Genomic DNA, 24686 nt, shown 5'->3' with positions numbered 1-24686 from the left:
CCAAGCAGGCTAAGATAAAAGTTTTATCTTAGCATGCTTGGCACACTCTCACAGTTAGTTTGTAACAAATCAACTCAGATTTCACAAAATAACTTCATTCTTCACTTTTTAAAATCATCATATCTATGAAATGAATCCAACTGCTAAGAGATGTATCTGAAAAGTATTTTCAGCCTTTTTTGTTATAGTCATAGACAGTGTCATACGTATAGAATCAGACCCTTTGGTCCAATCAGTCTATGCTGACCATAATCCCAAACTATACACTTCCCGTTTGCCTGCACTTGACCTATTTCCCTGCGAACATTTCTTATTCAACCACCTGATGAAGGAGCAGCACTTCGAAAGCTAGTGCTTCCAAATACACCTGTTGGACTTTAACCTGCTGTTGTGTGATTTTTAAAAAAAAAACTTTGTCCACCCCAGTCCAACATCGGCACCTCCAAATCATTTCTTAATCATGTACTTATCCAAATGTCTTTTAAACAATGTAACTGTAGCTGCATCCACCATCCCCTCTGGAAAGCCATTCCACTTATGAACCGCTGTGTAAAAAAGTTGCCTCTCATGTCCTTCCTAAAATCTTCGTCTTCTCACCTTAAAACATATGCCTTCTAGTCTCAAAATCCTCAACCCTAAGGAAAAGACACCTGCCATTTACCTTATCTATGCCCTTCATGATTTTATAAACTTTGAGAAGGTCACCCCTCAATTTCCTACGCTCCAGTGCAAGCAAAATTTAATTTTAGGCTCAACTTATCCTTTGTGTGCTAAGGCAGTAGTCAGCCTCAAATACTGGTTACCACAGCAACCAAAACAAAATCTTCACAGTCATCTGAGAATTATGAAGCTCAATCGAGGAAATGTTTTCAGTAAGGTATTTTAAAGTGTTATTTTACACAGCATGTTGTACTGAGAACCTGTACACAATGTACTGAACTAGAAGCCTGATTATTACACCGAGACAAAAAAAAACCACTGCAGATGCTGGAATCCAAAGCAGACAAACAGGAGGCTGGAACAACACAGCAAGCCAGACAGCAGCAGGTGGAGAAGTCAACCTTTCGGGTATAACCCTTCTGCCCGAAGAAGGGTTATACCTGAAATGTTGACTTCTCCACCTGCTGCTATCTGGTTTGCTGTGTTCTTCCAGCTTCCTGTTTGATTATTATACTGGCTGTACAGCAAAGTAATAACTTATATTCCAAATATCAAGGGATGGCATTCCAAATCATTTCTACAGTATGAATTAATTGGTCATAACAATTGCATTTGAATCTTAGTTTTAACATCCTGACTACTGGTCCGAGCCTTATTTTGGTAAGACTAAAGACATTGTCAGTGGTTACAATCACCAGTATTATTACTGAATATAACTATATATTTGAATGCTGCAAATTTGGATTTATCATCACAGAATTATTATGACACAGAAGATGACCATTCAACTCATGCCCTCACTGGCTCTTCAAAAATCATTATCCTAAACAAAAACAGAAATTGCTAGAGAAACTTAGCAGGTCTGGCAGTATCTGCTATGAGGGGCACAGTGGCTCAGTGGTTAGAACTGCTGTGTCACAGCACCAGGGGCCCAGGTTTGATTCCCACCTCGGCAACTTTCTCCCAGTGTCTGCTTGGGTTTCCTGTGGGTGCTCCGGTTTCCTCCCACAGTCCAAAAGATGTGCAAGTCAAGTGAACTGGCCATGCTAAATTGCCCGTAGTGTTAGGTGCATTAGTCAGGGATAAACATAGGGGAAAGGAATAGGCCTGGGTGGATTACTCAACCAGAGGGTTGGTGTGATCTTGTTGGGCCAAAGGGCCTGTTTCCATACTGCCAGGAATCTAATCTAATCTAATCTAATCTAATCTAATCAAATCAGTGGAGAGAAACATAGTCAACATTTCAGGTCCAGTGACCAATCTTCAGAACTGCAACTTGATAGGTAGCAGAGTGGAGGGTTTTGGTTTGGGGGGGGGGGGGAAGAAGACAGTATATGGAGGTAAAAAAGTGGATGGAGATGGAGCCAGAAGTGAATTGTTAGGCACACAAAAAGATTGTTGATAGTAAGCCAGGGTAGAGGAAAAGGTGATAATATGTTTTAGGAGAGGGTGAAAAATGGGTTGGCTGAGCTGAAAACAACCCATGTTAAAGACTGGATCTGGCATGTGGAAGTGGGTAAAAGACAGACTCTAAAATTACTAAATTTGATACTCAATCCTGAAGTTGACAAGAGTTCCAAACAGAAAATGAGATGCTGTTCATCCAGCTTGCTCAGAGCCTCGTTGCACCAGGGCAGCAGGCCCAAGACAGAAATTTCAGCATAGGAATATGGTAGTATGTTGAAACGGCAATCTTAATGTTCCTGGTATTCTAATGGCACTGGATATCTTGTGTTAATCTCCTGTCTTTTCCCGTTATCATTGCATACTGATGTTGAATGCTGATGGTGAATCTGTTCATCTTGTGAATTAACTCAGACACTTATCACCATTTACGGATAGAGAAAATAGGAACTTAAGGAAAACTAAAGTTCTGATTAGGCTTTCTGTACTGTTCTGAAGACATTCTAGATCAATAGTCAACATTATATATTTATAAAAGATTACACGGTTTTTTCCAATACTGTTTGAATATATCAAAATGATTATCAAGTTCAACTTTAAACATTTGAAAACTATGACTTTTTTCCAATCAATCATTTAATTTTCATATTTTGCATGCATCAGCCTGACATGATTAAACAAACAAACATTAGTCAATGAATTACATTAGCATAATCACCACTCCGACCTCTGCGCCTTGATAATGAGAATATAAACTGATTAGGAGTCAAGAGAACCAACTAGGTGAAGCCAGTTCAAATAGGAAGCTTGTTGCTTCGTAACAAGCCTCAAATTCTCTTTGATGGAACAAAGGCAAATACGGTTCATGGTGGGCTATATTAACAAATATGTCAGAGTTAACATTTTAAAAGGAGTCAGAACGGAATGAGAGAAAGCAAACTGAAAAGCTTTACTGACAAGGATAAAGTAAAACAGCAGTAAGAAGCAGAGTCTAGACTTGATGAAGGGCTTTTGCCCAAAACGTCAATTTTCCTGGTCCTCGGATGCTGCCTGACCGGCTGTGCTTAATCAGCACCACTCTAATTTCCAGCATCTGCAGTCCTCACTTTTGCCTAGCATAAGCAGCATTCAAATTGTAATCAAGTGTTCAAGAAAAATGCATCTTATTGAAAACCACTAGGATATTAATGTCACACTGTGGAAAAAAGACAAGGACAGAATTCAGGAAAAGAAACATATGCTAATGCAATTGTTAAAAAATAACCAACGACAAAAGAAGCAGAAGAAATAATTAAGGCAAAGAGAAATTTAACTAAATTACTAAGGAATTTCAAAAGAAACGTGTCATTTAACAGACAATGAAAAGCAAAATAAAAGTATGCATAGGAACAAGACTAGTAAATTTTACAAAACAAAGGGAGTGGGTGGAGATTGATTCTATTACAACATTTTAAAGGAATCTGGATAGGTATACGAATAGGCAGGGGGTTAGAGGAATATGGGCCAAATGCTGGCAAATAGGATTATCAGATTGGGATAGCTGGTCAGCATGGACGAGTTGGATTGAAGGGTCTATTTCCACGCTGGAGAGCTCCAGAATGAGGGAATTAAGAGGGAGAAATGATAATAATACAATGACAAAAAGAACAGTACAGCACAGCAATAAGCCCTTCAGCTCACCACAACTGCACTGACACATGATACCTTTCTAACCTAAAAACCTTTGGCCTCTATACAGTCCATATCCCTCAATTCCCTGCTTATTCATATATGTCAGGCTGTCTCTTCAACATTATTTCTGTATCTGCCTCCACCACCTCATCCAGCAGCATATTCCAGGCACTTAAGGTCCTCTATGTAAAAAATATTGTCTCATATCTCCTTTAAAAACATACCCCCCTTTTACTTTAAACCTACGTTCCCTAGTAATTGACATTTTGACCGAGAAAAAGACTCTGACTATCCATTTCTTTCCTTCTTCTAGCAGGTTGCCCGTAGTCCTTTGATGTTCAAGCAAAATAAACCAAGGTTGTCCAATGTCTCCTCATAGTTAATATCCTCCAAACTAGGCGACATCCTGATAAACCATTTTTGAATCCCCTCCAAAGCCTTCACACCTTTCTGGTAGTGTGGTGACCAGAACTGTATGCTGTATTCAAAGTGTGGCCTAAGTAAAGTTCTTTACAGATGCAACATGACTTGCCAAGTTTTATACTCGAAGTCCTGTCAAAGGCGGCAAAAGCACAATATGCCTTCGCGACTACCTTATCCACATCTGTTGTCCCTTTCAGGTAAGTGTGGACCTGTGTGGACCTAGATGCCTCTGCATCTCAAATGCTTCTAAGGGTTCTGCCATTTAATGTATACTTTGCTCCTGTATTAGATCTTCCAAAATAAATCACCTTGCATTTGTCCAGATTCAATTCCATCAGCCATTTCTCCAACCAAGTCTCTGCCCTATCTATATAAACGGTAAATCCTCTGGCAATTTCCTCACTATCTGCAACTCCCCCAATTTTTGGTGTCATTTGCAAACTTATCAGGCCACCTACATTCTCCTCCAAATCCCTATGTGGATCCCAGCAGGGATGTCTGCTAAACAGCACTGGTCACAGATCTCCAGTAAGGGAAGACCCTTCCATTGCTACACTGTCTTCTATGGCAATGCCAGTTCTGTATTCATTTTATCAGCTTCATGTGACTTCACCTTTTGTATTAATGGTCATGAAGGATCTTGTCAAAGTCCAGACAGACACTATCTACTGTCCGGCCCTCAATCATCTTTTTCACTTCTTCAAAAATCTCAACCAAGTGAAACAGGACATCCTCCGCACAAAGCTGATCATTAATAAGACTATATTTTTCCCAATGTGAGTAAATCCTGTTCCCAAGAATCTTCTCCAATAATTTCACAATCACTGATGGAAGGCTTGTAATTTCCTGGATTGTCCCAGTTGTCCTTGTTAAACAAAGGAACAATGTCGGCTATTCTCCTGTCCTCTGGGACCTTTCCTGGGACTAAAGAGGAAATAAAGATAAACCTACCCTCTCTCTATTTACCCCTTTGATTAGCATGCAGGACACGCATGTCCCTGTGAAAATAAAGGACAGGAATTGCTTGATTCGGGACCCTTGGATGACAGGGAAAATTATCATCATAGTCCAAAATTAAAAGGAAGCATACCCAAGGTCTAGGCAACAAAAAAAACTAACAAACTCCTTGAAAAATATAGGGAAAGTAGGAAGGAGCTCAAATGGGGAGTTAGAAGAGGCAGTGGGTCCATGAAATGTCCTTGGCCAGCAGGACTAAAGAAAATCACAAGGAATTTTATACATATACTAGGAGCAAGAGGGTAGCTGGGGAAAGAGTAGGTCTGCTCAAGGATAAAAGAAGGGAGGTTATGTGTGAAGCTAGAGGAAATGGGAGGGGCGGGTATCTTTAGTGTGCACTTTACATTGGTATTCAAAGAGAAGCACGCAAGGGATGCAGAGATTAGGGAAAGGTATAAGAGTACTCTCAGGCAGGTCAACACAGCGAAAGAGGAAGTGTTGGATGTGTTGAAATGAATTATGGAAGACAAGTCCATAGGATCTATCCCAGGATACTGTGGGAGGCAAGGGAGGCCTCAACAGATTTATTTTACATCCTCTTTGGTCTTATGCAAGGTTGGTGCGGTCTGGAGGCAAGGTGCTACCACAGACTGGGCCGAAAGGATTGTAAATCAAATACTTTCTTTCCTCTTATACTGGACTTTCAGTTATTATTCTTCCAATTTTGTACCAAATATGTTCCTAGGTATCTTATACCCAAAATAGCGCCATAAGCAACAACATTGGAAACTGTTGGAGAGGACACTGAAAAATAGGATTTATTCACATTTGGAAGCAAATGTGTTTATTAACGATAGGCAGCATGGGTTTTTGCATAGGTCATGTCTCACCAACTTGATTAAGTTTTTTGAGAAAGTGATTCATGATTCACGAGGGTAGGGCAGTGGATGTTGTCTATATGGACTTTAGTAAAGCATTTAATAAGGTATCTCCTGGCAAGCTGATATAAAAGGTAGTGTCTCATGGGATTTGGGGTGAACTAGCCAGATGGATATGAAAGTCACTTGGTCATAGAAGACAGTAGTGATTGAAGGGTGTTTTTCAGAATGGAGATCAGATGCGCTGTGAGGCAGCAGTGCTAACCACTGAGCCAGCATGCCGCCCCATATGGGCAACTTGCTTGAAATGTTGAGGAATCCACCTGTTCTGCCAATTTCAGACTTTTGCAGTTGTCATGTTGCAGTAGCTGAGTTGGCAGAGTTCCAAATGACTTTGGGAATGGGATTGAAAATTGGGAATCTGGACTGTTTTACCATTTTCAAATTGTTTCGGAATTATCCTCACCCCACCACACTGTGAGCCTTTGTATTTAAGCACCACAGTCAACTCCAGTTCCCCCTTCCCCAAACCCATACCCCAAAAGTCACTAATGGCCACAGAATTAATTGTTAACTCTACATCAGAAATAAATTCCTAGTCATATCCAATACATCTTAATGACAAGATGCAATGGAATAGAATAGGACAAAATAAACAAAGACAGATGTATCTGGAGAAACTCAGCAGGTCTGGCAGCATCTATCAAGAGAAAACAGAATCCAGTGATATTTCTTTAGAACAATGGAATAGAAACTGTGCAAACTCAGTTCTACATGCATTTCCTAATCCAATTCTTTTAGAAAATTTAGTACAATAAATATAGTTGTTCGTTTAACACTAATGCCTTTAAATAACTGAAAATAAGCTATTAAAATGCTTCAGGGAAAATTAGTTGCTTGTAAATGTTGTTATGTTGCTTGAAGTTGTCTTTTGCAATATTAATACTGACTGAATAATGAATGGATAAAATCTTAAAGTTACAGCTCAGCTATTTAGGGACAGAATTAGAAATACACGTTTCTACACTAACAGTAACAGAAATCTGAAAGTATTTGCCTTTAAAATCTGTATATATTGGTGGTTAATTAGAGCTGTCAAGATTAAAGTCTATATTCTTTTTGTTAAGGAGGAGATCAAGTAGAATGAATGGGTTTTAGACCACAGTCTAATTGAATGGCACAGCAGGGCCAGAGATGAATGGCCTACTCCTGTTCCTCTTAATGTGAAAGTCTTCTGTCTGTTATCTGCTGAAAGTATGTAAAGAAACTAAAAATTAATCTGACACTTCTTTCCCGATATATTCCTTTTGTAAGTTTTTCCACGTCAACAAATTTGTCGCTATTATTGCATCGCAATATTTTGGAGGTGGTAACCATTATGCAGTCATTACAGCCCAGGAAGTTACCTCCTAAGCCCATTAAGTCAGTGTCGAGCAATTCTCTCAGTCCCATCCTCCTGTTCTATCAACTGTAATTCTTTAAATGTACTGCCACAAAGTGCCTATCCAATTTCCTTTTGAAATCATTCACAATTTCAATGTGCACAGGTGGTCAACCCTTCCATTATAAATTCTGTTTTCTTGTCAACGTGATGTTGTTTCTCATAGACCCATCAATATTGCCATATTTTTAATCTCAATCTCCCAACATGATATCTACTTAAATGTTGTATCATCTTAGTGGGCAAAACATTGGTACCAATGAGGCAACTCTGTGTATAATCCACATGACGCACACTGAATTATGTTCCAAGAGTTTCAATACAATTTCAGGGGAATGTTAGCCACATGTTGACATGCAAGTTTTGATTATGTCATGACTAACATGTTTAGTACCTAAGGTCAGCTCCCCTATTACTTGAAACTGCATGTTTTGCTTTGAAGAAAGGGAATTGAACTCCAGCTAATCTGATGAGCAGTATGTTGACAGAATGCATCACTGTGCAAACAAAGAGAAGCCAGAAAAAATACTCAAAAGCTTCAATCTGCGTCCTGAAGACAAAGTTTGCCTCTTTGTAGTTTGCAATCTTCTCAGACAGGTGATGACTTTTTACTTCAGAGGTAAAGAGTATCAGCAGCATGAAACCAAAGGAACAGGCAATGGTATTTCAAAAAGGTACAGTCCATTCGGACCATGGAAAGTCTCATAAGGTCTTCCAACTGCATTGAACATAAAGAATCCAGCCATCACCAAAGCAAATACAATTATCACAACAGAAAATAGTACTCCAGCAACAAGAGCTACAGGAATTGCATCCAAGAGTGTTGGAAAAAACATTATCTGCAGGTTCCTTCCTCCCAAGCCGCACTCCCGAAGTCACCGTCTGTGGAAAAGCCCATAGCTGATCCACCCGATGAATTTTTCCAGTTTGCTGCTGGAAGTATTAATGAACTGGGTACCAGTCTGACACAGGATGGTAGCTTCTACCTAGCTGGAAGTGCTCGGGGCCAGAGCGGCAGCCAGAGGCCACATTCAGCAAACCAGCTCCGCACAGAGTCACTTTGTTCTGGCAGCTGGGGATCTCTGCCCCAACGGAGGAGAAAGTGAGGACTGCAGGTGCTGGAGGTCAGAGCTGAAAAATGTGTTGCTGGAAAAGCGCAGCAGGTCAAGCAGCATCCAAGGAGCAGGAGAATCGACATTTTGGGCATAAGCCTGAAGAAGGGCTTATGCCCGAAATGTCAATTCTCCTGCTCCTTGGATGCTGCCTGACCTGCTGCGCTTTTCCACCAACACATTTTTCATCTCTGTCCCCACTCCTGGCAAAGAGCTCCAAGATGCTGTAGCAGAGGTACAGAGTGATGGACACTCTCTAAAATCATTCACTGTACAGACCTCTCCTTATACTCAGCAGGAGGCACCTCATTCTAACGGTTTCCAAAGGATGATTAAAAACTCCATTCGAATATTAGCAGGAATGCTCCAAGACTTAGCGGAACTTCTCAAAATAAAAACAACAAAACCATTCCTGTTCCACTATATCGATTCCCCCGTTTACCAGCCACAAGGCCTGCTCCCAGGTTACAATGTGTCCAGTGTAGCGTGTGTGTATATATGCACACACGAACAATCAAACAAATGATCTGGCAGAAAACATATGTGACCAGATCAGTAAGTTTGTGGATGACCCTGAATTTAGTGGAGCCACAGACAATGAGGAAGATTGTCAAAGAATGCAGCAGGATATAGATAGATTGTAGATTTGGGCAGAGAAATGGCAGATAGGGTTCAATCTGGACAAACGCAAGGTGATGCATTTTGGAAGATCAAATTCAGGTGCCATTTATACAATCAACGGCAGAACCCTTAGAGCATTGACATAGAGCAATTTGGGGGTACAGGTCCACAGATCCATGGAACTGGCTAGACAGGTGGATAAAGTGGTCAAGAACGCAAACAGCATATTTACCTTGGTCGGGCAGGGCATCAAATAGAGGAGTTATAAAAATGTTACAGCTCTATACAATTTTAGTTAAGCCACATTTGCAATATTGTGTGCAATTCTGATTGCCACACTACAGAAGGAAGTAGATGCTTTGGAGAGGTTGCACAGAATGTTTACGAGGATGTTGCCTGGTCTGAAGGTTTTAATTATAAAGGAAAGGTTGGATTAACTCAGATTGTTTTCACTGGAAAGACAGAAGCTGAGGGGTGACCTGAAAAGAGGTCTTCAAAATTATGATAGAACAGATAGGATGGATAGTCAGGGTGGAAAGGTCAAACAAGAGGGCACTGTTTCAAGGCGAGAGGGGAAATTATAGGGGAGAAGTGCAGAGAAATATTTTACCTCCCCAGTGGGTGGTAGGTGCCTGGAACACACTGCCAATGGAGGTGATGGAAGCAGACATATTATCTTGATAGTCACATGAACAGGAGGTGAACAGAGGGATAGAAACCGCATATGAACAGCAAGTAGCAGATGTAAATAAGTACTAGGAATCAGTGCATGCATGGTGGTTTGAAAGACCTATTCCTCTGCTGCCTTGTATCATGTTGTATTTTTGTATAAAAGTTGCAAATGGAGGGGTTACAAAAAGCCAAGTATTGACTACATAAGTTAAAATGGTGTCTGCTATGCAGAACTGTGCAAAAACAAATCAAAGAATAAGGAAGTGAATGAGTTTAAGTCACCTTTAATTCCTACAGTCTGGCTACCTTGATTTCAAGCTTGTGAAATGAATAATGTAGTGTAACTGATAAAATTAAAGATTTGTTATATTTGTAATGAACTCACCATGTGTGTTGATTTCTTGAAAACTAAGAAGCTGGCAGAGATCAGATGATTGTCTTGTTAGTTGTGACAGGGCGAGAGAATAAGTTTTGAGATAACCTCAAAAAACTTGAAGGGACTGCTGAACCTTATGACGACAGATTCCACCAATCCAACAACTGCTTAAACACTGAGCATCAAGATGGCAGCTTCTGCCTTTCCAGAGCTGATCACATGAGTAGCAAGCAATGAGCATGCTGTTAGGAATTGTGTCCAACATAACTGGCTAGCTCATGATGAAACAGGCTGATCAATTTCCTGGAGACAGAAGGAGGAATCTCAACACTCCCTTCATTCAGACGTTTTGTAAGCATAGTAAACATGTGCAAATCATAATTTAGGAGTATTGAATTATTGATGCCCTGAGTAAACCTCCAAACTAAAAAAAGGGCACAGTAACCTTACAAAACACTTTAGTCAGGTACAAATGGCAGCTGAAGCATCGCAAGCCTAAAGGATTTCTTTTCAACTGCACAAAAATAAAAATGAAGGTTGGAGTTTTCTGTGATGGATTCACACTAGCTCATCCCAAAGACTAGCAAGCTTCTAGTTTTCCAATCAAAATTACGGAAGCCATTGTAAAGAAGCATGATACAAGAGCAGCCAAAGCTGACAATTCTGCAAAAGGTTATTTTTGAGGTAGGGTCTTCAAATTGTGCTGGGCAATCACTGGCTTCCAGCAAATTCATATCCCAGACTGACTTGCCTTTGTAGATTAATGAGGCATTTCGAAACGGAGACTAGTTTTTGTTCTGGGTTTGGCTTTGCAATGCGTTGAGGAAGATGAAATTGACATAAAATGTGGAAAAGCTGAAGATTACACCTGAATTTCAGCTATGATGATTCTTTTGAATTTGCATTGAATTTACATCTTCATGGGACCAGGAAGTCTGGGAGCCATTGTCATTTTCACTTATTTTCTTTGAAAAGATGAGCGTTTCAAACAGCACCTGGGAGGCTCACTTGCAGTTTAAGTAACTGCCCACAGATATGTTCAGACATATGTATGTGTCTCTGTCTTTACAGAAACCACAAAAGAAATTGCCCAATGTCCCCAGAGCTCAGTTGGTCATGATAAATTGGATTCCTGGTACTTTTAAAAAAAGTACTATCATGACAAAAAATATGAACAGTCCTATACTTTAAAGGTATTGTTCTCTATTTAAACAAACTCAGACAGACATTTTAACAAAACTCCTGTTGAACTTAAGTACAGCACTTTCATCTGCACTTTGAGTAAATGGGACTGAAAAAGGGCAATAAAAGACATTAAAGAAAGGAAATAAAAATCATCCAGATCATCTGCACTTCAGAATCAGCAATAATAAATTTCATTTGGGAAAAAGACGAAATGGTTTTAAAAGGTACAGAGTCATAGAGTAAGAGATATACAACATGGAAACAGACCCTTCAGTCCAACTCGCTCATGCCGACCAGATATCCCAACCCAATCTAGTCCCACTTGCCAGCACCTAGCCCATATCTCTCCAAACCCTTCCTAAACCCATCCAGATGGCTTTTAAACGTTGCAATTGTATCGCCTCCACCACTTCCTCTGGCAGCTTATTCCACACATGCATCACCCTGTGTGTGAAAAAGTTGCCCCTTCTGTCTCTTTCATATCTGACTTGCCTTATTTGCCCAAAAGTAGGTCAAGGTTTGCACTCTCTCTCGTAGGTACATCCAGATACGGAATCACAACATTTTCTTGGGCATGCATACCAAATTCCTCGCCATCTAAACCCTTAACACTATGGCAGTCCCAGTCTATGTTTGGAAAGTTAAGCATGTATTAACCTTCCATCCTATTATTCTTACAGATAACAGAGATCTTCTCACAAATTTGTTTCTCAATTTCCTGCTGACTATTAGGGGGTGTATAATACAATTCCAATAAGGTGATCATCCCTTTCTTATTTCTCAGTTCAAGTGATATTAAACTGCACAACTTACAATTTAATGTATTTAACTTCAAAATCCAAATGTCAGACCAGAGTCAAAAAACATCTTATTGCTTCTCAGATACTCCCCCACAGCCGAGGTTTCTAGTATGACCACAATATTTCATTTCTACACCTACATATAAAGCCCCGATATCAAAGATCAAAGATTTGTTCACAGACTAATTTATCTGAATAGACTTCATGTCAAAATGCAACTAGATTTTTTTTAAGCTCATTAGTTCTCCAAAATGCCTTATATGCAGATACACAAAAGGTGTAAATTAAAGCAATACGGATACACCACATATATTGCAACTAGCTGTTTACATTTACTGCACTGTCGTGCAACTAAGAAATTGCTGCAGAGCACTAAATACAAACACTGTGCACACTGCTTTACATTTGAAACAATTTGCATGTACATAATCACCTTAAAACGTAAACGGACTTCCAAAATGCTTCACAAATACAACAGCACATCATGAAAATACATGCTTCATGTTAAAACAATTAGGAGTACCCAAAGACTGGGCCTAACACATGGGTTTGGAGGAAGACTAATAAAAGTGGAGCGAACAGGAAAGGGAGTTTCGAACAGTAGAACAAAGTTGACTGAATGCTTGAAATCCCTTGGTGGGAGGACACACATAGAAGGCGTGAAAGATGGGAGAATTCATGAGTAAATATAGGGCTGAAGCAGTTAGAGCTGTTATGAAGCAAAGCTAGAGTTACTTATAGCTAAGAATTGTGATTTGGCATGTTAATGTTTTCTTATTGCAATGGATGAGGACGTTGCTCAGAAGGCTGGTGTTTGTGGCCTATCTCAATTCACTTTGAATTGACTGACTCGCTTCTCATTTTAGAAGACACATAACAATCAACCACATCACAAAAGCTCTAGTGTCTGATGTAGACTAGACCAGCTAAGAATGTTAGATCCCCCTTTCTTGATGAATATTAGTGGCTTTTAATTGCAGATTTTAATGAATTCAAATTTCATCAACTACTCAGAAAGGTGGTAAGGAAAGCCAGGGAACTGTAGACCAGTGAGTCTGACATCAGTGGTAGGCAAGTTGTTGAAGAGAATACTGAGGGACAGGATTTACATGAATTTGGAAAGGCAAGGACTGATTAGGGATAGTCGGCATGGCTTTGTGACTGGGAAATCATGTCTCACAAACTTGAGTGAGTTTTTTGAAGAAATAACAAAGAGAACGGATGAGGGCAGAGCTGATCTATATGGACTTCAGCAAGGCATTAAACAAGGTTGCCCATGGGAGACTGGTTAGCAAGGTTAGATCTCATGGAATACAGAGAGAACTAGCCATTTGGATACGGAGCTGTCTCAAAGACAGAAGACAGAGGGTGGTGGTGGAGGGTTGCTTTTCAGACTGGAGGCCTGTGACCAGTGGAGTGCCACAAGAGTCGATGCTGTGTCCATTGCTTTTCGTCTTTTATATAAAAAAAATTTGGACATGAACATAGGAGATACAATTAGCAAGTTTGCAGATGACACCAAAATTAGAGGTGTTGTGGACAGCGAAGAAGGTTACAACAGGATTTTGATCAGATGGGCCAATGGGCTGAGAAGTGGCAGACAGAGTTTAATTTAGATAAATGCAAAGTGCTGCATTTTGGGAAAGCAAATCTTAGCAGGACTTATACAATTAATGGTACAGTCCTGGGGAGTATTGCTGAACAAAGAGACCTTGGAGTGCAGGTTCATTGCTCCTTGAAAAAGTGGAGTCGCAGGTAGATAGGATAGAGAAGGTGGTGGTTGGTATGCTTTCCTTTATTGGAGAGAGCATGGAGTACAGGAGTTGGGAGGTCATGTTGTGGCTGTACAGAACATTGGTTAGGCCACTATTGGAACATTGCATGCAATTCTGGTCTCCTTCTTATCCGAAGGATGTTGTGAAACTTGAAAGGGTTCAGAAAAGATTTATAAAGATGTTGCCAGGGTTGGAGGATTTGAGCGAGAGGGAGAAGTTGAATAGGCTGGAGTTGTTTTCTCTAGAGCGTCGGAGGCTGAAGGGGTAACCTTATATAGGTTTATAAAATCGTGAGGGGCACGGATAGGATAAATAGACAGTCTTTTCCCTGAGGTGGGGGAGTCCAGAACTAGAGGGCATAGGTTTAGGGTAAGGGGGAAAGATATAAAAAGGGAGCAAAGGCCCAACATTTTCACACAGAGGGTGGCGCATGTATAGGATGAGCTGCCAGAGGAAATGGCAGAGGCTGATACAATTACAGCATTTTTTCTGTAAGAATATCTACAGTGTGGAAACAGGCCCTTTGGTCCAGCAAGTTCACACCAACCCTCCATAGAGTAACCCACCCAGACACATCCCTCTACCCTATTATCCTGTATTTACCCCTGACTAATGCACCTACACATCCCTGAACACCATGGACAATTTAGCATAGCCAATTCACCTTGCCTGCTCATCTTTGGACTATGGGAGGAAACTGGAGCATCCGGAGGAAAGCCACACAGACATGAGGAGAACGTGCAAACATTGCACTGCTATTAAGCCCCATTAGCTCAGTAATAACCTGCTCAAATGATAGCCAGTTGGATTTCACCATGGTCTTCTAGCTTCATCAGCTCTTGACATCATTACGGCCTTTCTTCACATATGGACAAATAAGTTGAATTCCAGAGGTGAGGTGAGAGTGACAGTTGATGACATCAAGGTTGGATTTGACCAGGTGTGGCATCAAGGACTTGAGCAACACTGGAATAAACATCGAGGCAAGCCTTCCATTCACTGGAGTCATACTCAGCGCATAGGAAGATGGTTGGGGTTTTTAAGGTCAGTCAGTCATTCAGCCCCACGACATTCCTGCAGGAATTCTTAGGGTAGTGTCCGAGGCCTGACCATAATCAGATGCTTCAATGACCTTCTCTTCATCATAAAAAGGTGAAAAGTGGATGATGTTCACCAATGATTGAACAATGTTCAGCATCATTCGCGACTCCTCAGATACTGATGCAGTCCATAATCAAGTCCAATAAGATCTGGAAATATCCAGGCTGGGCTAATAAATGAAAATAACATTTGTGCAACACAGATGCCAGGCAATCCCATCTGCAACAAGAGAGAATCTAGCCACTGTCCCTTGACATGGCAACACCATCGAATAATAGATGCCCAAACTATCAACATCATTGTTGTTTCCATTGACCATTAACTCAACTAGATTCACCACATAAGCACAGTGGGCTAGAAGAACTGGCTAGTGGCTAAGAATACTATGGCAACTAACTCATATCCTGATTCCCCAAAGCTTGTTGACAAGGCACAAGTCAGGAGTGCGATGGAATACACCCCACTTGCCTTGTTGAGTACAGCTCCAAGAACACTGAAAAACCTTGATTTCATCCAGACAAAACAGCCAACTTGATTGGCATGACGTCCACAAATATCCATTTCCTCAACCACTGGCATTCAATAGCAGAATTATGTACTACATGCAAGATGCACTACAGAAACTAACCAAAGAACCTGTCATAGCACGTTCCAAATCCACAACCACTTTCATTTTGAAGCACAAGGGTAGCAGAACCTTGGGAACGCCACCACCTGCAAGTTTCCCTCCAAATCATGACTTGGAAATATATCACTGTCCCTTCATGATCGCTAGGTCAAATTTCTTTCCTAAAGACACGGTGGGTCAACTTATAGAAGGTAAAGTACAGCAGTTCAAGAAGATAGCTCACCATCACCTCTCAAGGACAACTTGAGACAGTCAAAGCACACCGCCAGCCACCGACACACACATCCCACATGAAAACAAAACAAAGCTTATTAGACCATGTAACAGTGACATTTTGGATTTGTTGGCAGCAGTTAATTCTCACAGTTGCAAGGTTAGCTTATGAATCAAATGGTGGTCCAACTCTGAAATTCTCCTGCTAAAGAAATTCATTTCCTTTAAGATCCATCTCTTCAGTATTTTTGTATAAAAAGTAGACTTAATATTCTGAGCCTAGTGACCTTCTTCATAACTGGCGGTAGCTCAGAAAAGATGATGATTTTTTAACGGAGTGAGGAGTCGTTGATGGTGGTGGGGAGGGTGCTGGAGAAGATAATAAAACAAGGACCCCACAAAAGAGAAAATTAGGCAGGCAATGGGTGGTTAACAGTGAGCCAGGGAAAAAAGATGTATATAAATGACTGACGAAAACGTCGACGAGTGGTTAGTAATGTGAATAGTGTAGAAGGTTGTCAAAGGATACAGCGGGATAAAGATCAATTGCAGATATGGGAGAGAAATGGCAGTTGGGAGTTTAATCCAAACAAGTATGAGGTGTCATCCTTTGGGAGATCAACTATTAAGGAAATGTGTCCAATTAATGGCAGCAACCTGAACAGCATTAATACACAGTGGGACCTAGAGGAATCAAGGCCAGATCCATGAAAGCGGCCAAGCAAGTAGGTAGGGTAGTAAAGAAGGCATATGGTATGCTTGCCTTTTTTGGTCAAGGAATTGAGTATAAGAGTCAGGATGTCATTTTGCAGTTTTATAAAGCTTTTGTTAGGCCACTCTTGAAGTAGTGCAGTATTTCAATTCTGGTCGCCACATTACTGGAGGGATACGAAGGCTTTGGAGAGAGTGCAGAAGAAGCTTACCAGGATGCTGTCTGAATTAAAGGGTATAAACTATAAGGAAAGGCTAGAAAAGCTCAGGTTGTTTTATCTGGAGTGGCAGAGGCTGAGGGGAGACTTGATCAAAATGTATAAGATTATGAGAGGCACAGATAGGATTGACGGTCAGACTCTTTTCTGAGAGAGAGAGAAAAAGGAGGGAGGAAGAAAGAAAAAAAAAGGAAAAAAGAGAGGAAGAAAAAAGAGAGGAAGAAGAAAAAAAAGAGGAAGAAGAAGAAGGAGGAGGAGGAAAAGGAAGAGTCTGGAATGCGCCGCCAGGGGGTGGTAATGGTGTCAGCAGATATGGTATAGGCATTTAAGAGACATTTAGACAAGCACATGACTATAAAGGAATGGAAGGATACGAACAAAGGGATTAGTTTAAATTTGGTGTCATGTTCGGCACAACATAGTGGGATGAAAGGCCTGTTCTGTGCTGTACAGTTCTATGTTCTATATTCTAAAGAAAGTCGATAATGGGGACAGTGAGTAAGTGAAAATAAAGTAGCCCAATGCATGATGGGGCTTGGGGTGTGGCAGGTAGAGGAAATGTAAGGACATTGCAGCAGGCTCATGACAGAAATGTTGGCTCTGGAAACACTCAAGTGCTCAAGTGGAAGGCATCTGGAATAAAACATCTCAGGCCTTCTGCAGTGTTTCAGCGAGAGTTCAGCACAAGCTGGACAAACAGCACTCATCTTCCACTCTGAGACCATCCAACTTTCACTCATCATCAAGTTCATTTCCTTCGGGTATTCCGGTTTCCTCCTACAGTCCAAAGATGTGCAGGATAGGTGAATTGGCCATACTGAGTTGCCCATAGTGTTCGGGGATATGTAGGTTAGGTGCATTAGTCAGGGGTAAATGTTGTAGGGGAATGGGTCTGGGTGGGTTCCTCTTCGGAGGGTTGGTGAGAACTTGTTGGGCTGAAGGGCCTATACAAACTGTAGGGAATCTAATCTATTACTTTACAGCCTGAACACCTTCTTCCATGTCCTTTACCCACTCTCATACCCTCAACTGTGTTATGATATGGGCCACTTCCAGCATAGCCAACACAAATTTCATCTGCTCACTGTCCCCATTATCAGCTTTCTTCATCCCTGGCTGACCACCAACCATCCCTTTGCCTAATATTCTCAGTCTCTTTGAGGCTCCAGCTTTACATATTCACCCACTCCTGTTCCAACCTTACCCCACCTCTGCTCATCATTCGCATAAATACCGACTTTCCCTAGCTACTGTCAGTTCTGAAGGGTCAGTGGACTTAAAACACTGTCTTCTGTCTTCTCTCCACATTTGCTGCCAGGCCTGTTGATTCTCTCCAGCACTTTCCATCTTTGCACAGATGCAATATATTTTTGTTTATTGCTTGTTATCGTTGGCTAAGCCAGCATTTATTGCTCATCCGTAACCTGGCTTCTCAATTCAGAGTCAGCCACATTGCCATGGGTCCAAAGTCACATGTAAGCCATCAGTGAACCAGGTGGGCCTTTCCCAACAATTTTGTAGTCATTGTTAAGACTCTTAATTTTTAATTGGAATTCCAATTCCACCATCTGCCATGACAGGATTTGAACCAGAGTCATCAGAACAATACCTAGGTCTCTGGATTATTTACCTAGCAAAAATACCACAAGGACATCACCTCCCAAATATAAACTTGCAGATGTATCATAATTGTATATCTGCATTCCTTTGATTTGCATAAATTTTCAAGATAAAACACTTCTGGTTAGGATTGTGCAATTGTACTGCTGAGGAGCCATTATTATAATGGCAAAACCAATGGCAATTTCTGGTGTCAGAACATGTACAGGGCTAAATGTGGAAATCCGAAGTTAATGTCAACGATACTCTGCTCTTTCACGGACTTGCTCAAAATCCTTTAGGAGGACCATCAACAGAATTCACTGAACTGTTGAGACCTTGTCCCGTTAGTTGAGATATGTTTGCTATACCTCCACAAAAAAGATTACATTTTGCTAATCAGGCGGGGCTGTATTTTTACCAGCAAACACAAGTTATGATGAATGCTGAACAACTGTTATGGCCGTGAAAATGTAATATTCTATGTGCAGTGTCAGATTTTTCCATTGTGGCACAATTTCCATCTCTAATAGTCACTTTTTAAGCTCATGTAATGACATTCAGGCTTTTAATGTGCACATCCCAATTCATTTTGTAAATTTTGCAAAAAGCAAAACAAAAAACTGTATCCCGGGCTTGCCATCTGTGTGATTTCTTCAATGTGATTGGCTGCTTACCCTGTTTGATGAGATCACTATTGTTGGAGACCACACTGCAACACCACATTGAAATTCATGTTTAGAAATGAGAAGTGCATGTGACCTTGATTGATAGAGGTTTGTGGGCAGCTTTCTTTGAGGCCATTGAAAAGCAATAATGCTTCGCCAATGACAACAAAATATGACCATGAAGTAACTTCAGTTAACAGACAGAAAATAACAACTGTACACCCTAGCTTCTGGCAGTTCAGGATATGTGGAACTAAAATGGACAAACTACTGAACCCTCGAAAAACTGTGACCTGGCAACAAGAAACCTTGTTGGATACTTTGCCTTTGTCAGCTAGATTTGTAATATTGCCAAAAAAGAAAAAGACACATAAATGTTGAAGCTTTTGTTTTGCATTCATTAGGTCAGAACTGTAAGGAGACTAAATTTCAAAGAAAGCAAGTTATTGACATACTTGTGATTCTGTTCCCAGGAGTACATGACAAGCAGACTGGAGGCCATGTCTCTTTTTGCAGCAATACTCTCATTCTGTACCACCAATCAACCAGTAATATTTTAAATCACTGAAATGCCTTTTCTAAAGCAACTTCAAAAATATCTTTAATAATGCAGTACTTTCACAGGGCCGCAAGGATAAAAAATGTTTTATTCAATCATGGAGGAAGACATCACTGGCTAGGCCAGCAGCTATTGGCCATCCCTGATTGCCCAGAGGACAGTTAAGATTAAACCACATTGATTCATTTTCCAGGCTTGCCTGCCCCAATAAAGTCAAAGTGTCCTAGATCCATTAGACACCTGATTCACACTTGACTATTTGATCTTGGCTAAAACTACTTAGATTCTCAAAGATTGTGTCAGGCATGCCCTTCAAGGACCAGGCTATCCAAGCAGATAAGTGTCAAGCATGATCCAGACTCTAGATTCCTGAATAACAATAGCAAAGGTAATCACAAAGTAAAATAGCATGGTGTGTTTTCATCATCACTAATCCAAAAATGATATACATTTGCTTACCTGCCATTTCTTTCAATGCCAAACTTGATTCCTTCTTTCTGGAAAGGAAGCAATCTCTGATTAAGTTTTTCAGGCAGTGTTGAAAGCAGAGTGTCAAACTCATCTTCTGAGCACTTGTTCTCAGGAAATAAAGATGGAGGACATTGCTGGAGCTGCTGGGATATTTTCATGACTTCAACTGCATTTTTTAAAATAATAGAATATAGATCAAGCCTTGCAATTGTTATTTTGTCCAAAATATTCATCATAAAAAGATTTAATATTATATCGCAAACACTGCAGTAACTGTTTTATTTTGATGTACAATAAATCCAAACAAACAAGCTCCAGAAAGGAAATTGGTATATTTGCAGGGCGATACTGTAACCTCAAAATCCACAACTAATTACAACATTGGTTTTGCTGTAAATCGGACAGTATGTGTCTTTTGGTGCATCAAGGTACCTTTAATTATTTGGGGAACTAGAATAGCCAGAAAAAAAAACTGATTTATTTCACCAACAAATTATTGGATATCCTTCAACTCCATCTGATTATATTACAAGAGATAATTTAAAAAAGATTCAATCAATAGTATCATGAAGGATTTGCTCATCTCAGAATGTATTTAATTCAAGGTTTTCAGAATAAAATCCGAAAGAACGGTGAATGCTATAAATCAGAAACACAATCAGAAGCTGTTGGAAAAACTCAGCAGGTCTGGCAGCATCTGTGAAGAGAAATCAGAGATAACATTTTGGGTCCAATGATCCGTCCTCAGAACTGGCTTTCATATGATGACATTAATTGATAAATTCGATACGTCAGCAACACAAAATTGCAAATTTTATTACAAAATTTTGATGTCTTCAGCGAAGGATTTTTCTGTCCAGCTAACAAAGAGTAAAATGTTCCACTGGTATGTTATAACTTTAACACAAGCCTACTCCTTACTTAGCTGCTACAGGTTTTCAGTCTAAGATATTTATCAATTTCAATGAAAACTAAAATGGACAATGATGCATTATGAAATATATTAAATGTTTCACTTATAATGTTTGAGATCCAGAATGTTGGGTTCCACAGAAATGGGACAGAGGTGAAGAGGAATAAGAAGAAATTAAGAAGATAGTCGTTTAGCTGGAACTGGAGCAGGGAACAAGAAAGTGGGACAGATATTGTCCATCTTTGTTCTTTCAGAGGATGCAGATGCCACTGGCTGGGCAAACATTTATTGTCATTCTTACTTGCACTTAAAGTGGTGGTGCTTAGCTGCCTCTGAGCAACTGCAGTCTTTATTGTGTCGGTACACCTACAGTGTTGTTCAGAAGAGTTCCAGGATTTTGAGCCCACAAAAGGAACAGCAAATGATAGTTCCAAGTCAGGACAATTTTGGCTTGAAGAGTTTGCAGCCAGTGCTCCCATGCCTTGCTCTGCTTGATAGAGATCATTTCTGGCATTCAGCTCTTTTGTCCATGTTTAGACCAACATTGCCACGAAGTCGAGAGCTTAGTGGTCGTGCCAGAAACTAAACTGAGCAAAGAGCATATGACTATTGATAAATGTTAACTGGTCGTACTGTAGTGGCTTGTTCCATCACTGAGCTGACGATCAAGAGTAGATTTATAAAATGGTAGGAGCAAATTACTGCAGTATGGCCCTATTGAAGAGAGTCATCTAGGCTCAAAATGCTAGCTTGCTCTCTCTCCCTGCATGCTGCCTGACCTGCTGCGATCTCCAGCGTACGTTATTTTCTTATGAAGTGGTAATTCGCCAGGTTGGATTAAAACTGCTTTTTGTGGACAAAACCTCTGGGCAAGTTCTCACATAATCAATAGAAACCAATGTTATAGCTGTACTTTAAAGGTTGGCTAGAAGCATGGCTATGTGTGGAGCACATTTCAGTACAATAGTGCACATGTTGTCAGGACCAAAAGCTTTTATAGTAACCAATACCTTCAGCCATTTCATACACTAATGTGTAACTAATCAGAGACTAGCACTTGTGATGATGGAGAACTAAAGAAGCAAGAGATGCATCATCCACTCGGTACCACGAGCTGAAAATTCGGTCAATACGTCAGCCCAGTATTTCATGCTGATGCACTGAATTCCATCCTCCAGATTTGAAGATGGAAATATTTAGGGAACTTCTCTTCCAGTACATGGTTTAAATTGTCTACATCTGTTCATCACTGGATGTTGGAGGACTGCAGAAATTAGATCCTCTTTATTGGATATGGAATCACTTTGCCCCATTTATCACTGTGGTTCTGCTGCTTGACAAGTAATAGATCAGCATGTAGACGCAAGTGAGGAATGCTGATGCTGTAAATCAGAGTTGAGAGTGTGGTGCTGGAAAAACACAGCAGGTCAGGTAGTAGGAGAATCAATTTTTCAGGCAAAAGTCTGATGAAGGGCTTATGCCCAAAATGTTGATTCTCCTGCTCCTCGGATGCTGCCTAACCTACTGTGCTTTTCAGGCACCACACTCTCGAGTTCAGTATGTAGCTTAATCTAGTATGACCCAATTTTCCAGTATGTCTGGTCTGCTCCTCTTGCTCTCATCATTTCATCCATCAATCCATTCTGATTCTTGGCAAAGATTGGTATATACCAACTCACCAACTTATAAATTGAAGTTGAAGTTAAATACAATAACTGGAGAGGGATGGCCTAGTGGTATCATTGCTGCACTACTAATCCAGAGACCCCAGTAATGTTCTGGTCATTCAAGTTTGAAACCTGCCATGGAAGATGGTGGAAGTTAAATTCAATACATATCTGGAATTAAGAGTCTAATGATAAAAGAGTCTAATTGTTGATTGGCAGGAAAAACCCATCTGGTTCACTACTTTTTTTTTGAAAAGGGATGGAAACCACCATCCTTACCTGGTCTGCCCTACACATGACTCCAGACCTACAAATGTGGGTGACATTAATTGTCCTCTGGGCAATTAGAGATGAGCAATAAATGTTAGCCTGACCAGTAATGCCCACATCTCACAACTCTGCAGTTGCTCATGGATGCTACGTTTTGAGTCGCTAGGCCGACTGAATATCTATCCTGTTTACGACACGAGTAGTGCCGAACAAAAATGATGGAAAATATCCTTAAAATGAAAACAGTACTTGGTCACCAGAAATCCCACATGGTGGTCATTCTTACAAATATTTGTCATGGACTGGAAAAGATGAATTCAAGCAGTTTTCTCCTCCCCCTTTTTCTCGATTCCTTTTTCACCTGCCGTAGACTGTGTCCAGCAGGTCTGATCTTTAGAACTCAGTCAGTTCAGTCTGTAGTTGCTAATGAGCCACTCTCAGTGATGGACACTGAAGCCCCGAAGCAGGTTTGGCTCACAACTGATCATTAACATTTATGCCACAAAACTGCCAGGCAACAAACATCGCTAAAAGAAGAAAAGAATCTAACCGTCTCTGAAACTCGATAGTACTTCCATAAATCAAATACCACACTATCAATATCCTGGATTTTTCTATGAACCCGAGTCTGAAGTGCATCGTCTATATAGATACAGTACAATGGCTACAATAGCAGATCAGTGGCTCGGAATCCCAAGCAGAGTAACTCAGTTCTTGACTTCACAATCCTGTCCATCATTTGAGGGGCAAAAGCTGGGAATGTGATGGACACACTCCACTTGTTCAGATGAGTGCAGTTCCAACTACACAAGTTGCAAACATCATGCAGAACAGAACAGATTTCCTGATTAGCATCAATCCATCATACAACATTCATTCCCTCCATCACAATGGATAAACAGCAGTGTAGACCATTTATAAGATACACTCCAAACACTCAAAGCCTCCTTCAGTAGCACCTTTCAAACCAGCAAGCTCTGCCACCAAGAAGGTCAAAGACAGCAAACGCATGAGAATATTCCCACCCTCAAGTCACCATTCTGACCCAAATACAGTAATCTCGTTCCTGCTTCACCATCACTGGGCTAAAATCCTTCAACATCTTTCCTAACAGGATTGTCAGAGGACCTACATCATATGGACTGCAGACAGTAAACGCAGTGGCTCACTACCATGCTCTCTCTGGAAATGGGACAGTCAACAAATGTTGGCCTCACTTGTGATGCCCACATCTCTAAAAGCAAGGCATTTTTAAAAACACTATCTAAACTTATCCCAAGACTTTCAAATAATTGATGTCCATCCACCCCCCCATTGTCACGACATTCCTGCAATCCCATAAAACTATATAGAATTTAGTTCACCTTGTCTTTCCCCCATTCTTCTTTCCAAAATGGATCAATTCACATGACTCTGCATTATATTTCAACAATTTCGCAGATCTATCTATTTCACTTGTCTAGGTCCATTTGAATTATTTATGAATTTTGTGTGCGCTGACTACATAGTTGAGTTTTAGGTCAATTGCAAACTTGGAAATCATACTCTGTATCCAGGTCCAGATTATTAACAAAAGAAAAAAAAAGGAACAATTTAGCTAATTCTATCCAGTGGTCTCAAAACTAATATACCCTAAGGAGGACTGCTCCAAACTGTACCCAGTGCTCCTAATAGCCATAGCTGTACAAAAAGA

At 40.5% G+C, this 24686-nt stretch overlaps 1 protein-coding gene and 1 pseudogene across 4 annotated transcripts in view; both read right to left on the bottom strand.

The window, feature by feature from the left end:
* Positions 1-24686, bottom strand: part of zranb3 (zinc finger, RAN-binding domain containing 3) — a 171610-nt gene that overhangs the window by 140207 nt on the left and 6717 nt on the right. For 2 of the 4 annotated variants that reach the window (XM_060827120.1, XM_060827123.1), the window contains exon 2: positions 20132-20309. In XM_060827120.1, the coding sequence (XP_060683103.1) occupies positions 20132-20301 (170 nt within the window). In that variant the 5' untranslated portion in view covers positions 20302-20309. Of the gene's footprint in view, positions 1-20131; positions 20310-24686 lie in introns of those variants that run through there. The other 2 variants (XM_060827121.1, XM_060827122.1) reach the window with 2 other exon arrangements.
* On the bottom strand, positions 7822-17977 carry LOC132817294 (clarin-1-like; annotated as a pseudogene).

Source organism: Hemiscyllium ocellatum, chromosome 7 (genome assembly GCF_020745735.1).
Source record: "Hemiscyllium ocellatum isolate sHemOce1 chromosome 7, sHemOce1.pat.X.cur, whole genome shotgun sequence".
In the NCBI taxonomy this organism is placed as follows: domain Eukaryota; kingdom Metazoa; phylum Chordata; class Chondrichthyes; order Orectolobiformes; family Hemiscylliidae; genus Hemiscyllium; species Hemiscyllium ocellatum.
This window is presented reverse-complemented; position numbering and strand designations above follow the sequence as displayed.